General features: G+C 46.4%; 4 protein-coding genes across 4 annotated transcripts; 2 read left to right on the top strand and 2 right to left on the bottom strand.

Moving 5' to 3' along the window:
* Positions 1–110: 110 nt before the first annotated feature.
* On the top strand, positions 111–2,856 carry N7483_011146 (uncharacterized protein; the record flags this gene model as incomplete). The annotated part of the gene is made up of 9 exons (XM_057094573.1): positions 111–115; positions 173–195; positions 265–621; positions 674–722; positions 779–911; positions 965–1,195; positions 1,268–1,860; positions 1,916–2,206; positions 2,262–2,856. The coding sequence occupies 9 exons, from the start codon at positions 111–113 to the stop codon at positions 2,854–2,856; spliced, it is 2,277 nt and encodes a 758-aa protein (XP_056940544.1).
* A 238-nt stretch (positions 2,857–3,094) lies between these two features.
* Positions 3,095–3,962, bottom strand: N7483_011145 (prefoldin subunit 5; the record flags this gene model as incomplete). The annotated part of the gene is made up of 4 exons (XM_057094572.1): positions 3,095–3,153; positions 3,215–3,332; positions 3,453–3,739; positions 3,914–3,962. 4 exons carry the CDS (start codon positions 3,960–3,962, stop codon positions 3,095–3,097), a joined length of 513 nt encoding a protein of 170 aa, XP_056940543.1.
* Positions 3,963–4,249: 287 nt separating this feature from the next.
* N7483_011144 (putative proline--tRNA ligase AIM10) lies at positions 4,250–6,455 on the bottom strand (the record flags this gene model as incomplete). The annotated part of the gene is made up of 7 exons (XM_057094571.1): positions 4,250–5,631; positions 5,683–5,812; positions 5,865–5,944; positions 6,000–6,090; positions 6,142–6,185; positions 6,243–6,321; positions 6,375–6,455. 7 exons carry the CDS (start codon positions 6,453–6,455, stop codon positions 4,250–4,252), a joined length of 1,887 nt encoding a protein of 628 aa, XP_056940542.1.
* Positions 6,456–6,663: 208 nt separating this feature from the next.
* On the top strand, positions 6,664–10,131 carry N7483_011143 (RNA-binding ribosome biosynthesis protein MAK21; the record flags this gene model as incomplete). Its single annotated transcript, XM_057094570.1, has 3 exons — positions 6,664–7,419; positions 7,477–8,600; positions 8,658–10,131. 3 exons carry the CDS (start codon positions 6,664–6,666, stop codon positions 10,129–10,131), a joined length of 3,354 nt encoding a protein of 1,117 aa, XP_056940541.1.
* Positions 10,132–16,417: the final 6,286 nt, after the last annotated feature.

Here is a 16,417-nt window from a genome sequence, read left to right as displayed (position 1 = left end):
TTAAAACACCACATTTCATCCCCTTTGCTCTTGTTCCAGCCAACTCCATCATCTCTGAACACAGTTAACCCCATTGTCCCGGTTGAATTGAAGAACCCACGTGACACATCATGTCGTAAGTCAGACTCTGAGAGACAGAGGGGATTGAGACTTGTCCTGACCATACCTACAGATGGGAAAAAGAAGGAGCTAAGGGTACGCCAATTTATTCCCTCATCTCGCTACCAATGAATATTTCTGGAAGGGTTTGCTGATTATGAATAGACTGGGATTTGCCTGGTTATGGCAAACCAATGCAGAGTGAAAGTGCGGCCGAGAAGAAGTCAAATCGCTCTCTTGTTACGCCATCCAAAACTCTAGGACCACCTGACTACCGAGGATTAATAACACCAACAAGCCCATTTGCAGTTACAAATCGGTACTCGGAAATTTCTACGCCATCAATTAACTTGCCCCTTCAGTTGACGCAACCTTCTCGGCCTGATCAACAGCCAGTTTCACAGTCCCGTCTCAGACAAATTGCGAATGTTCAGCCGGTGAAGCCACCATATCTCGGAGCCAGTGAGTTGCTACAGGAATCACCAGCAAAACAGCGGTGGAGACAAGGCCTCAACTGTGATGGTTTGTATAATGAGATGCCCAGACCAAGAGAGCTTCATTGACATTTGGATAGCGGTTGTACGTTTGCCTGCAGGCTTTCCGAGTCTACGAGTCAAGCCAAGGTGAGAAGGCCTTGTTTAATTGTGCTGAGAATGGTATTGCTAACGGATTGTGGTAGCAGCTTCAAGGGTAATTATGAGTTCCTCAGAACAGCCAAGACTTTCACCCGCTCTGAAGGTCGCGAAAGGACTTTTGAGCTCATTAGTCAGACAACGGGGGCATATATCTCGCAAGCAAACGCTGGTGATCGAGTAAGTACTCTAGGATGGTCCCTACAACAGGCTAAATATTGACTTATTCACAGCACATTCTCATCTGGGGAGAACCAAAGCAAGTTGCGGAGGCCAGAGATATTCTACTCAAGCTGATCGAACAGTACTATGGCCCAAGACTTCCCGAGGGAAGTGCTTCCTGGTCGAAGGTTCATCCTGAGTATACGGAGGATGTTGAGAGAACAGATGTCGAGAAGACAATCAAAGACGTGGTCGTGCAGCTACGAGAGGCGCCCGATGATAGGGAGTCGTACCCGAAGGAAGTGAGTTACAGCATGGAACTTGCGAGATACGTGCTGGATTATGGGGAAAATGTAACTAAACTTTCTGAGTAGATGCTATTCATTTGGCCTAGGAGTGGGCCATCTCCTCGGCAAAGTCTAGGGAATCAGCTAGAAAAGCTAGATGTGATTCGAAAGACATTCAAAGTGCATATCTTCCTGAAAAGCAACCACGAGGACTACATTTCTGTGTGTGGAAACGAAACTCTCAATATGGAGCAAGTTGCAGCTCAGCTCCGAGAACAATGGAAGGCAGCCATTGCAAAATCCGACGTTCGAGTCAAAGCGTTCTTGGTTGAGCCAGGAAGGAAACGCCTCATTGAAAACAAAGTTACACTGGTCAAAAAGAATCGTCTTGCATTTCCACTTCCTCCCGAAACGCAAGAACCTCTTATTGACTTGGACACACAAGATGTTAAGGCGCCACATGTGGTTCGGAAGAGAAACGACCAGATTATTCTTCAAAGCTTTCACAAAGCCTTGTCCCAAGCCCATTTTTTCGCTGGTTATCTACGAATGCGCCTGCACTTTGGGTCATTTGTGTTAGACCGTTATCGGAAACCTACTAACCACACAGATGGATACACTCCCCAGGAATTCCGTGAGATGATGTGCCATGAACGAGTTCTAGGAAGGCTAGTTCCAGGGTAAGTAGTGTTCTTCAGGACACAAGGCACTCGCTAATAAAGCTATTTTTCCTAGAATGAAACTCAGTGGTGATGACTTGCTTTCTCGATGTATGAGTGCAAGCTCTCTGTTTGCACCCATGGATGAACTGGGCAAACTTTCGGATATGGAACGGGCCATCCCGACCTATGCAGCATCTTTTGAGTTCACTGGCCCTGCAGAGTCGCAATTTCGTTTGGAAGTAGACTTCAGGCAGCGTGCTCTGGAAATTGAACAAGGTCGCCATCGATGGTTTAAAGCCCACTCACAAACCACCGGAGACACCCGTCGCTTGCCTTTGCAAGTTAGTATGGTGGACTTTTCGAGGTAGTGAATCCCCAATCCCTGAAAATATGTTATGCATACTCATATTTACTCACAGATCTGACTGGCAAGGGGATATCGAGCTTTTTGAACCTTTAAATGGGACCGAGGTTAAACCTAATCTCGTTGACTTTCTCAAAACAGTCAGGTTCGATAATCGAATTCGCGTTCATGGTATGACCCTGAGACCTCGTCAGAAAGTTCTTTTCAATTCTGGGGCACCGCTGGAAAGTTTCACCGAAAAGGCGTCGATTCGATTGCAGATTAGAAGAACGAAATATGTATTTGAGCTGGCTCGATTCGATCATTATACCCGAACGTCAGTTGGTTGGGTAAAGGTGCCAACTGTTTCTTGGGGCGCAACTTTATACGATCCTAATTGGGACACGGTATTAGGAAGCGGGTTGCTGTCGGGAGAAAAAGTCCAGAAGAAATCCGAGGTCCATGTTGGCAGTTTTGAGTCCTTTTTCCCAACTCAGAAACCAATGGACGATAGGCCCGATGACCATGGCTTTTGGGAACTGATGGACATCGTGGATCAGATATCCGCGATTCTCGGACCTACCAATGACTCGGATGCGTTCGCGGAAGAGCCAAAACAGCAGATCAAGCGACCAGAAGTGCTTGGTGTTGAGCTTGGAACCCTGTTCTAGCTTTGCATGCTCCATGGCCAATTTCCCATCAATCACTTTATTCTTCATACGGCCACCGATATGCTTTAAAATTCACATTCAAAATACACTAGTAGATCAGTTTTCTATTTATTAGTCAATGGCATCATTTTAAAACATTCAGGTTCATTTTGAGAATCTTGTGCAGGAGAAAAAAACACTTTGTTTTATAATTACTGGCTTATCTAAAGCCATCATCAAGCTTCGTAAGTGTGTAGGTTTAGGCACTTGAACCAGCTCCATCGGCACCTTCGCCACTAAGCATCTTCTGTCTCAACACTGAATGTAGTTAGCAAACAATTCTTTCGGCCATATATTTCGTGACGGGCAGTCGACTTACTCTCTTCAACAACGCGGAGCTGGGAGCTTTTGCCCTGCACAATCTTCTCCAACTCAACAAGATTCTCATCCAATCCCTTAACCTTGTCATTGTAGAAAGCAATTGCCTTCTCGGATGTCTGTATTAAACATATACATGTTAGCTCGCCGGGTCTTTCAAAAGCGAGAAAAAAAAAGGCTTGCACAAAGACAAGACAAGAATCCTCAAGAATCACTGGATTGAAAACTATCAAACCTACCTTCTCGACATAGAATCCTGTTCCAACATCAACGAGAACCTTCTCCCGATCCGTCAACCGGCCCTTCACATACAAGGAGCTGGTAAGGGGAACTAAGATCTCGTCGCGACCACTAGTACCCTGTGCTTCAGACCCAGTAACACCATCGTTGATCGATCGCACACATTCCCGGAACTTGGCTTGCGCAGCGCGCAGCTTCGCGTGCGAGGTGGTCAGGTGTTCCAACTCGGAGGTAAGGCGGGTTTGGAGGGAGCGGAGTTGAGGCAGGGAGAGAGAAGCGAGGTTAACTATATGGTAGAATAATTAGTATCATCTAATATGTAGGAAACTATGGAATGGGTATTGGAAGGTTGTGTATTTGAGGGGGTTTCCAGTTTAGCTAGATGATTTGAGTCTGATTTGGCGGAACTGCTTGCGCTGGTGATTGAATGGTGTTTCGATATTGACACTTTCTGACATACCTGTGCCTTGGGGAGCTCCATCGGAGCTTGACTCGTTTTGAGAGGCCATTGTGGGTGGCTATTGGGATAGGATGGAGAATTCGAGATTCGCAGCGCGCAACACAGAAGTTGATGCGGGCGGAGGTGGGGTGAGGGACGTGGCATTAGTGTGGTGCACGGATATTTGTGGTACTGAGTATAGTAATAACGATATGCACACGCCCGAATTATCGATCACCAATCTACTATGAAATTCTAAGGTTGATTCAACGGAAGCATAATTATAGTACAGAGGAGTTTCAATTGGTGATATTAATAATACAAGATATGAAGGATCGATGTTAGATCCTAGATAATTTACAACTGAGATAGCAGACTCTCAACAAACTCAGGGATTCGATCCAGTGGCATATCCTCCTTTACGCCAAGTCGGCGGCACTGAACCTCAAGAGTCTGGTCCTTCTTCCAGCCATTGCCTACGACGACTATGACCGGATATCCGATCAAGTCTGCATCTCCCAGCTTCCAGCCCATACCCTTATCACGATCGTCAAGAAGCGTATCCACAGACGGCGAGGCCCCCGATGTAAGGCAATCGTAGACCTGTTCGGCGACGGAATCTAATCCCTTTCCAGGGACCACAACAACTTCATATGGTGCGATCACACGAGGCCAGTTAAGACCCTTGGAATCGACCAGTCGGTTGGCCACGGCGGAAACCATACGAGAAACGCCAAGTCCATGGCAGCCCATTTGCATCGGGACAATCTGCTCCTTGCTAGACTTGACATCCGAAGGCGATGCTCCCTCCAGCAAGGCCGAGTTGACCGAAACTGAAGCTTGCAGAACTTCACTATACCGTGTGCCAAGATGGAATGTGTGTCCGAGCTCAACGGCTGGGTTGCTGGTGAGTAGTCCGTCCGCACAATGTGAGCATTTATCTCCATCGTGCACACGGATGAGACTGAGTTTGTTGGTTGTATCTGGGAACCGATCCAACATGGAGTATTCGATGTCGGCAGAGGTACAGTTTGCCTTTTCCAAGAGATCGCTCAGTGGTGGACGCTGGTAGACTCGTACTTGCGAGTCATACAAATCCAACACGCGCGGCTTTTGGTCTGATGAACGGGATTGGACTCGAGCAACCCATTTCTCCAATGGGTTCTCTACACTGAGATCGAGGTCAATTCCTGCTGCAGTGGCAATGGCTTTTACTGCGTGTGAATTGACATGACGCTCAACCGGCTCTGTAAATCCTTCCTGCATGGAGAACTTCGGGTACCAGCCACGCAGAAGTGTGTTGCCATCGTGTGAGAAAGCCATCCACATACCAGTGGATACAGTTGGCGGTGCAAAATTATCCAATTTTTCCTCGGTCTGGAAGCCTGGGGTTGCATTAGACTGGGAGGATTCACCGAAATGGTGTGTTTTTCCATCTGCCAGTTCCTCGTTGTAGACGTGGTCGCAATGGGAGCAGCTCACCACGCGGTCTTCACCTTTCGAGCTAATGAAGTGGAACTCGTGGCTCAAGTTACCTCCCATGTTTCCTGAGTCGGCTGCTGCGACCAAATAGGGAATCTTGAGTTCGTCAAACAGCTGCGTGTATGCGTGTTTGACAGCTTGGTAGGTTTTCAATGCTTCAGGAATACTGTAATCGAAGGTGTATAGATCCTTCATAATAAACTCTCGGCCACGTAGAAGACCTTGACGAGGTCGTGGTTCATCTCGATATTTTCTTGCTACCCATGGATCAGTATCTTCGGCTTCATATCAAGTGGGGCTATTCTTACTTATTTGATAAACACGCAGAGGCAGATTCTTGTACGATGTAGTGAGCCCACCTACAAGTGTGGTAATTTCTTCCTCGTGTGTTGGTGCCAGGAGGAAGCGGGTGGCCTTTCTATCATTAAAGCGGAATACCTGTGAATTGCATAAGTGACAATCATGTAGATCAAAAGTCTAAAGGACATACCTCAGAGCCCTCGTTGAGGCGACCGGATTTTTCCCATAATTCCTGCGAAGATATTGAGGACAAGGAGACCTTTGAAGCACCTATTTGATATATTAGATTTTTTTATACATTCGCGAAACGAGGATAGTTACCTACCCAATGAGCGCATGTGCTTATCAATAAGCCGTTCCAGCTTGTCCTGTACTCGCAATCCTAGTGGGAGCAGATGGAAGACTCCGGAGTATGCCTACTCGAATTCATAAGCTGATGAAACTTGAATATGCCAAAGCGTACTCACCTGGCGAAGAAAGCCACCTCGGATCAATAGATCGTTGGCATCCTCTGCTACGTAGTTAGCAAGTATCTTCATTCAATTGCCTTGTCAACAAATGATCTCACCTTTCTGTCCATCAACAGGCTTCTTAGAGATACCACCCGTGGGAATCCAGAAGTTAGAGACCCGGTTTCGTCCATCATACTGTATAAGGTTAGAATCTCCAATTGAGCTTCTGGAGGGTTTTCAACACGTACATGTAGTCCGCATTGTTGAATACGAAGTCTCCGCGCCTGTCGTAATCTCGACAAATGGCGAGTCTGATTAATCACAAGCATCGATCTGATACAATAGCAGGCCAAATTCAATGGCCTTCTAATAGAATCACAACAGGTCGTCAAATAAGAACCCCGAGAAAACGGCGCGGTCCAGGAGGACTCTTATCAGGTTGGTCCGAGCGTCCTGATAACCGGCCCGCCGCAAAAGATTTCTCCGTTCAATTTTCTCTCCATCCAAAAAACATACCGCCATCCCAGATACACCACAATGGCTAAAGGGAAAGGGAAGAGCGCTTCAGGCGCTAATCAGATTATCCCAGATGGAGGTGTTTCAATTTCAGAATCCAAACCTACCGCCGATGTTCCCCAGATTGACGAGAGCGCCTTCGCCGGTCTGCGACAAAAAATCGAGCAACGCTTAAAAGATCAGAGCTCCAAGGCAAAATCGAAGAAGAATAACAAGGCGGCTACATCTACCGAGGATTCTCAAGCCGACAAAGAGACTGCCCCCAAGGCCGATAAAAGCCAGGATCTCTCTGCGCAAGGCAAGAAGCGTGATCGCAATGGAGAGGTGATCGCTCGCGACGATAAGAAGGAAGGAAAGAACAAGGCTGGAAAAGCTTCCAAAAAGTGTGCCGATGATGAAACTTTGCGACAAGAGATTCTGGCACTTGGTGGTACCGAGGATGATCTCGACCTTGTGGCCGGTATTGACTCCGAGGGCGAGGAGGTTGAAGGCGTCCAGGCTAAGGGTGGTGATGGGGATCTTCGTAAGGAACTCGCGAAAATGTTAGAGGCTGCCGGCCATGTTGTGCCAGAGGACCTGGAAGATGATGACGTTGAAGAAGAGGAGGAAGTCGAAGAGGACGAGGAGGAAAATGTCGAAGATATCGAAGATATCGAAGACGAAGACATCAGCGATGAAGCTGACGACGATGTCTCCGATGTTTCCGATATTAAGGAACCTGTTCCAGTTAAGACAAAAGCACAGGAGGTCGTTATTCCAAAAGAATATGCAAACCTGGTCAGTGACCCATCTTGATCTTCTACACATGGGGTTATGCTAATATTTGACAATTAGGCCATTCTCCCTCGCTCCGATTGGTACGCAGCTCCTGTTCCGCGCGTTGCTAGTGGAAATGCGAAGCAGATGAGCGCCCTTCCCCGACACCTGGTTGATCGCATACACGAGCTTGCCAATACGCTGCTGCAGGAGGAAAACGACAAGTATGCCAAGGCCCAGCAAACTTCGGCTTCTTCATCCTACAAGTTCTACACAAGCATCATGACCTCCGGTACCCTGAGTGATAAAATCTCTGCTTTGACCCTGGCTGTTCAGGAATCTCCTCTACACAACAGAAAGTCTCTGGAGACTCTGATTGGTCTAGGACGTAAGCGTAGCCGTGCTCAGGCGGTCGAGGTTCTGCGCTCCTTGAAGGATATGTTCGCCCAAGGAACACTTCTCCCCAGTGACCGTCGTCTGAAGGCATTTGCCAACCAGCCATCGCTTGTTGCTGCGTTCCAAGGCGCCGGCGGCCGTTGGACTGAGCGGGATCCTCTCCCCGGTGGCTTGCAGAAAAGCCATCTGATGATGTGGGCTTTTGAGGACTTCGTGAAGGAGCAGTTCTTTGAGGTTCTTAAGATTCTAGAGACTTGGTGCAACGATGAAATTGAATTCTCTCGATCTCGTGCCATCAGTTATGTCTATGAGCTTCTCAAGGAAAAGCCAGAGCAAGAAGCCAATTTGTTGCGATTGCTGGTCAACAAGCTTGGAGACCCAGGCAAGAAAATTGCTTCACGCAGTTCTTACCTTCTTTTGCAACTTCAACAGACACATCCACTGATGAAGCCTTTGATCATCAAGGCTGTTGAAGAGTTGCTGTTCAGACCTGGTCAGAGCCAGCATGCCAAATACTACGCCATAATTACTCTCAACCAGACTGTTCTCAGCTCGAAGGAAGAGCCGGTTGCTATGCAGCTGCTGGACATCTACTTCTCTCTTTTTGTGACTATTCTAAAGCCAACTCAACCCAAGAAGCCCAGTTATAACATCAAGTCTCACGGCAAGCATGGCAACAAGGGCTCTAAGAACAAGGGTCCTGCTAAGGGAGAAGCCCAGGATGATGAAATGCGTGAGAAGTTGACTTCCGGTGTCCTGACCGGTGTCAACCGCGCGTATCCATTTACTGACGCTGACTCGGAGCGGTAAGTTTCTTTATTCCTACTACACATGGATGAATCTAACACTAACACGCAACACAGACTCTCTAAGCACATCGACACACTTTTCCGCATCACCCATTCCTCGAACTTCAACACCAGCATTCAAGCTCTCATGCTGATCCAGCAGATCACTGCAACCCACCAGGTTGCCAGTGACCGCTTCTACCGTACCCTTTACGAGTCTCTGCTGGATCCCCGTGTCACTACCTCTTCCAAGCAATCACTCTACCTCAACCTTCTGTTCAAGTCACTCAAGAGCGACCTCAATGTTCGTCGGATCAAGGCATTTGTGAAGCGTATTGTTCAAGTTCTTGGATTGCATCAACCCGCCTTTGTCTGCGGTGTTTTCTACTTGATCCGCGAGCTGGAGAAGACTTTCCCCAGTCTTTCATCTCTGTTTGATCAACCTCAAGCAAATGATAGTGACGACGAGGAAGTGTTCCGAGATGTCCCTGACGAGGATGACGAGCAACCCGCGCCCGTTATCGAGACCAAGGCCCCGAAGAAGTCCAACATTTATGACCCCCGCAAGCGTGACCCAGAGCACAGCAATGCCGACCAGACCTGTCTCTGGGAGTTGCTGCCCTACACATCTCATTTCCATCCCTCTGTCTCTGTCAATGCTGTGAACTTACTGGAGCACAACCCAATGAGTGGCAAGCCCGATATGAACATTCATACCCTCACTCACTTCTTGGACCGTTTCGTGTACCGCACTCCCAAGGCCAGCGCCGCCGCCCGTGGTGCTTCCATCATGCAGCCTCTTGCTGGTGGCGACACTGCAGACCGCTTGGTGGAGGCTGCTAAGACAACCCAGCAAAACATGCCCCTTAACTCCGAGAGCTTCTGGAAGAAGAAGGCCGATCAAGTCGCGGCTGAGGATGTCTTCTTCCACGAGTACTTCAACCGTGTTAACAAGGACAAGACACGCACTAAGAAGGCCAAGGATACTGAGGGTGACGATGAGGATGCCGAGGGTAGCGATAACGAGGACGAGATCTGGAAGGCACTTGTGGACTCCAGACCTGAGCTGGAAGCCGACGATATCAGCGACGACGATCTCGATATGGATGATCTGGAGTCTGCTTACGATGATGACGAGGAGGATGTTGAAGGCGAGGGTAGCGGTGATGATGAGGTCATCTTCAACGATGAGTCCGACGTACCTTCTGATGAGGAGATGGCCGACTTCAGCGGCCTTTCCGATGAGGAAACTGAAGCTGTCGCTCCTCCTCCCGCCACAAAGAAGGCCGCCAAGAAGGCCGCCAAGGAAGAGAAGGTCGAAGAGGACGAGGAAGATGCCTTCGACATGGATGTTTCGGACGACGAGGCTTTCTTGGACAGCGACGACGATCTGCCATCCGATATGGAACTTGGTGGTGTCGAGTTGGAGGAGGCACCTACCGAGGCTCCCTCGGACAAGAAGAAGCGCCGCAAGCTCAAGCACCTCCCAACCTTTGCCTCTGCCGACGACTACGCGGCTCTTCTTGCAGACGAAGACGAGGGTATGTAATCTGCCTTGTCTTCGTCTTCTCCTTTGCACATTTGTTTCTTTCTTTTCTTTTTTTTCAAAAGTGACGCCGCACCGACATTTCACCGTGCATACCATACTGTCGACGGCGTTCTCCGGGTTTTTTTCATTTTGTTTTTTTACTACTCGTGTTTGTATATTGTTTAAATCGGCGATTTACCCATGGCTGTATCTAGCCAATCACAAAGACCAAATTATATGAAATTCCGTCCCTCCAACTAGTTTGAAAGACTTGTGCGCTTTTCTAGCAGGATTTGTTATATCTCAAACGCCGAACCTTAAAGTTGTCACTAGTAGTAAATGGACATCTCATGTCCTCGAAGCCATAAGGATTAACTTGCAACCTGAAGCCATTAAAACATTTGAATAGTCCAGCTGCAGCCGATCTGCTGAGTTCAAATTCCTGATTCGGTACCTACATAGGTGCCTATAATGTAAGATCATACGTACACTAGTAGTTCAAAAGTCTGTGGACACTCCATATTCCAGCCCGCACCCCACCAATTTGAAAAATCCATAATAAATCGAATTTTGCTCCAAATTCCATGGAATTTTTTGACAAATTGAATAAATTAATTCATAATGATTAATTACACTAATATTTGGTGTAATATCCCCGCACTCGGCGTACAGCTTCAACTCTGCGCGGAAATGATCGAATAAGGCTGTCTATTGTATGCTGTGGTATTGTCCACCACGCTTGTCGTAAAATTGTATGGAATTTGTCCCATGCAGCTAAACTGCGACCGGTATGTCCAAACCTAGGCTTCAATTTTAGAAGCTCGAGTTTAAGTAAGCGCCAACATGGTTCAATTGGGCTGAGGTCAGGGGAATGCGGAGATCAATCCATTGTATGAATTCTATGTTGCATTATGAACTCCTGAGAGCTCTTAGCTATATGAATCGGTGCGTTATCTTGCTAGAATATCATCTCTGGGTTAAAATGGTCTAATAGGCCTTCTTATAGGGCGTCTTGATAGGAATCTACTGAAAAACCACCTCTTGGGGACTCTGGATCACATTCCATAATAATCAAATCAGATCTACCACCAATCCAAATAGCTGCCTAGACCATTTGTGCGATATCATGCCCTGAATTTATTAAATTGACTAAATCTTGGCGATACGCTTCAGATGATAGTCGAAAACCCCATTCATTACTCGAATTTGATTGTTGATGCACGGAGTATTCATCTGAGAAGATTAACCTCTGTCTCCTTAAAATTCCGCCATTTTCGACAGAATTGACGTCGGTGTAGAGCATCATCCTTAGTCAATGGAATTGGGCGTCGAGATTTCCACTTGCGTAATTTATATCGTCGTAACACGCGATAAATAGTGGATTTTGAGATACTAATCTCTCCAGTTGTAACCTCCGCAACTAGAGCACCCCAGCTCATACGTGGATATCGTCGACACATTCGATAAATATAGCGCTCTTCTCTAGTATCAATATTGCGCGGGCGACCTGAACGGGGCTTTGATTGCATATCTTTGCGTGTATTAAATCGCTTGATTGTGTTGTAAATAGTTGAACGCGCAACTTGAAAATAGCGGGCAATTTGAGTAGGTTTATCACCTAATTTATAAGCTGTAATAATCGAACTGCGCTGAACATCTGATAATTCTGCATTTTTCGAACGATTTGCACTAATTGCGGTGCCAAATGCGTCCATATTGACCGAGTTGCAAATTTTTGAAGTTGCCAAGTCGGAAAATTGGTGGGGGCAGGAGAAGTGTCCACAGACTTTTGAACCAGAATGGAGTATGGTTAGTACCATTGTCCACGGGTGCGACCCCAAGGTGCCAGTGACTCGGATTCCAAGCACTTGAGGTTCAAGTTAGTATGGAGTATCCCGAAGTCATGTCTCGGATGTATCTTGTACTACAGGATATGGATCTGGATGGATACATGCATGCAGAAAGGGGATTCCAACTTGAACTTCAAACCTCGGAAGCTACATGCCAGTGGACAAGCACTTGAGTATTATAGAGTAGTACATGTAGTTAAGTAGTACTATCCGGGGCTAGGCATCCGTACACCGTGACATGTCGCAAATCCCCTGGCAATATAGGCTAGGCCTTTTATTACTATGTACTCGTGTTGCAATGGTTTTTTTGACGGGCAGAATGCCTGTGGACCAGATGAGAGGGCAAGAATCAGCCTACAGCTACCTGGGCAGTTGCCTGTATTCAACTAATATAATATCTAGCCTTCCCCTTCCACTAGGTATATGTCCTGTTGGTGTCATCATTATGATACGCTGAAATGAAAGCCCTTTGAAATCAAGTAGAATTGCTATAGCCCTTAGCCTATTCTTCAAAAGAGAGCCTCCAAACAACTTAAGTGCTCCGTTTTTATAATCCACCCGTCAAGAATCTCGTCATATTCAACCCTGCTATCATGATGTGGTGCATATGCTCGAGGAGAAGAAAAGACGACTCCAAGAAGACCTTCTCAAAAACAGCGGAAACATATACGCACTTCAGAACTTTCGGCACAGGAATTATCGCGGATTTTGGTGCAGGATACCTTGATGGATCCATATACGGAAGAAGTTCTTGCGCTTTTGAACCTCGAAGCGAGGTTGCGGATGAGTTCCCAAAAGGAGATACGGCTGAGAAAACAAACACAGACTGAGTCTCAGAAAAAGGAACTGGAAGAAACAATAGCTAGTCCATGGGAACAGCAACTGCGATATCAGTGGTGGAAAGATCGTATGTTATCCAGTTCTGGCTATCTTCAACGAGGATTTGAAACTTGGAGATCAAATGAGCGATGGTATATGCATCGAGCGCTAGTCAAAGATTGTGTATTCCGAGGTGAATGCTGTGCACGGGGATGTGGATGCTGCGAAATTCCTGAACATCTGACCAGCTCTGTTGTTAAACTTGCTATTGGGCATTGCTCTATTGAATGTCCATGTTGCTACGAAAGCCGCAGCGGAGCAATGCCTTCGCAAGAAGTTTGCAACGATCTTGATGACCTTTACGGGTTTTCGAACATAACAAAAGATCTTGAATACGAGAAGAACAGATACCGGTATCAAATTTACCTCGCCACTATCTGGGGACTTCAATCTACTAGTGTAAAGCCAATCCCTGGAGACCTGAAAGCGATATCCAGTTCAATTTTTGCGACCTACCAGTGAGTGTCCCAACTTCGGAACCAGCGTGTAAGCAAGATGATAGCTCCGACTCTCAAAATACAAGCACTACTAATAGTACTTCAAGTTTGCTTGAGATCAGGTAAGGACTAAACATATGTATCTATTACGAGAAAATTGCTAACATTTGAAAGATCTCTTGCCAGGGATGATGGAGGAAATTGAATTTTTCTTGTCTGATTTCAAAGAGCACTTGAGTCTGACAACAATCCACAGCTTTACCTTTATAGCTCTATGTGGTTCATGATACATGTTCCAGATTCAAGTTACAACTTGAAGGAACTTGAACCTGGATTTGAACATTGAAGTTTGCTTCAAATGTTGACTGTTAGATACAACTGTGAATGTTTATGTAACTACTAGCAGAATAGAATCGCTCAAGTTGACGGACTCGGATGGCTTCAAGTTTGCTAGTGTTACTGTCTACAGGTGTGACTAACAGTCCAATTCAACTTGAAGTAGACTGAAATGCCTTCGATGTCATACCTAGTAGTTCACAGGGAGGTAAAAAGTAGCCCCCAATCCCTGCATCCTGCTATATAAAGCTTGAAGCTAGCTTGTAAGGCACTAAGTATGCCATGCAACCATGTCAGATTAAGTATCTCACGTAATTCAGCCACTTGAACCCACTAGGTGTTCATTTAGACTGGAGATCCTTTTGGGGGCGAAAGGGGATTGAATTTAGGGCAAGTATGTGGATTCAATGAGACCATCATGGGGAATGAGCACGCAAGAGTGGACCGCAGCTCGGAAGGGCCGAGACTTGTAGATATTTCAAGTTTGCAAGTCGAAGTCATGAAATATTGTCTTCGGATGTTCGGATGAGGCTGTACAGTTTTTTCGTAGTTGACATATTTTTTGAATATCTACCTAGGTACCTAGGTGTAGCCCTGTTATATTTCTATTGTAGATTCAAATTGATGTTGAATATCCGTTAATGGCAGAAGCGTAGAAGAAAGCTCGGTAGCACCTGCCAGGTGCCCAGGTGCTGAGTCCAGAATGCTGAGTCATTCTGCACGTGGTGTATGGTCATATTGGTCATATAATTACCGTATCAGGATCAAGATTCCCTGATCTTAAAATGGAAAACTTCACCATTTGAGACTTCCAGGATTCATCCTCTCCAAGAACTCGTCACTTGTTATTCTTCGCTTCGGTTCTTGCTTCTCTTGATTCGCTACTCATCATTAAACCCGCGAATCAGCTTCCTCCATACAAATCAAATGGCCCCAACAGCAGCCAAGGACTTCCCCCCCAGGGATCCATTTTGCCTCCGCATCCGGTTAAGCTTGACCGCCCGCGATCGAATCAGCACAAGCAAAAAGGTCACTGCGTAGCCTTCCATGTTTTCGGGCGTACGGAGGTCGGTCCGGAAAGTTCTCGCCAGAAATTATAATTTCTTTTTCTTGATATATTACCGGCCCTGTATGTCAGGTGTATAGCCTGCTGTATATTGGATGTATTGCCGTGTTACGTACTAGGCTAAATATTGCTTATAACACCCGTGGACACGTAGATCTTTATCTTTTACCCCGCCTACAGTCCGTACACCCCTTCACACTTTTATCCCACCTACACAGCTACACTTTTGTCCCACCTATACAGCTACAATGAAGACCAATATTGCGCAACGTGCTGTCATTGTATACCTAAGGGCCCAAGGACATGCCCCTAAGGAGATCAGTGAATTTATGAATATTCCACGGCGTACTATAGGAGACATATGGAACCGTGCACTCGAACGAGGTTTTCAGCCGAATCAGCGACCATTCAATATATCAGATGAAATGTTAGCTGATAAAGCACGTTCTGGGCGTCCATCTAAGCAAACAGATGAGCTTAAAACCACACTTGGGGCGAAAATCCGTGTAGACCGCTATGGGCGTGAGAAAACATGTGAACAGCTAGCTGCAGAGCTACGCAGTGAATCAGGTTAGTTATTCTAAGATTTGATATTTTATTTAGTGTGTTATTTAATATGTTATTTAGTATAATATTTGATGTGTTACTTGGTGTGTTATTTGATATGTTATTTCCTCTAATATTTCTTCTATAATTAGGGATTAATATATCAAAAACAACAGTTTGGCATGTACTACGAAAAATTGGCCTACGAAAAACAAAGCCTACACGTAAGCCTGGGCTTGCCGCTGAGCAGAAAAAACAACGTCTTGAATGGTGTTTAAAACACGCCCATTGGACTATAGAAGACTGGAAGAATGTGATTTGGACTGATGAAACTGCGGTTGTTTTATTACACCGTCGGGGTGGATATCGTGTATGGCGTACTTCTAGTGAGCGGTTCGTCCGAAGCTGTATTCGAGAACGTTGGAAGGGGGCCTCTGAGTTCATGTTTTGGGGTGCTTTTTCTTATGATCAGAAGGGCCCCTGTCATTGTTGGGTACCTGAAACTACAGCCCAAAAGCGTGAAGCAGAACACCAAATCGCCGAATGGAATACTGAATTAGAGCCTATTATGCGTGCAGAATGGGAGCTTAATTCAGGTATACAGCGATTAGGGCTACGCAATAAGCCTGGAAGACAACCTCAGTGGAGATGGACTCAGAAGAATGGAAAGCTTGCACGCAATTCGAAAGGTGGAATCGATTGGTACCGATACAACACCGTGATTTTAGCCCCAAAACTACTTCCATTCGCCCAAGAATGTGCTCGAATTCGAACGAAAACAATAGTTCAAGAGGATAAAGCACCAGCCCATTCACATCACTACCAACAGCGAATATTTGATATAATGGGGGTCCAACGAATGATCTGGCCTGGAAATTCGCCTGATCTAAATATGATTGAACCTGCATGGCCTTGGATGAAGAGATACACTACGCGAAAAGGAGCACCTAAATCGCGTAAAGAAGGGATTAAAGTATGGGAGGCTGCGTGGCGTGATCTACCACAGGCGCAAATTCAAGCTTGGATTGAACGTATACCATGGCATATACAGCAAGTCATTAGACTAGAAGGGGGCAACGAATACGGTGAGGGGCGTGATAAATTAGGTGAAGTAGCCCCTAGCGGGTTAGGTGATAACGCCTATAACAGCGGCAGCGGCAACGACAGCGACAGCGACAGCGACAGCGACAGCG

Source organism: Penicillium malachiteum (assembly GCF_028827825.1).
Source record: "Penicillium malachiteum strain IBT 17515 chromosome Unknown utg000005l:1.0-9002435.0:326005.0-9005861.0, whole genome shotgun sequence".
NCBI classification, from domain to species: Eukaryota; Fungi; Ascomycota; class Eurotiomycetes; order Eurotiales; family Aspergillaceae; genus Penicillium; species Penicillium malachiteum.
This window is presented reverse-complemented; position numbering and strand designations above follow the sequence as displayed.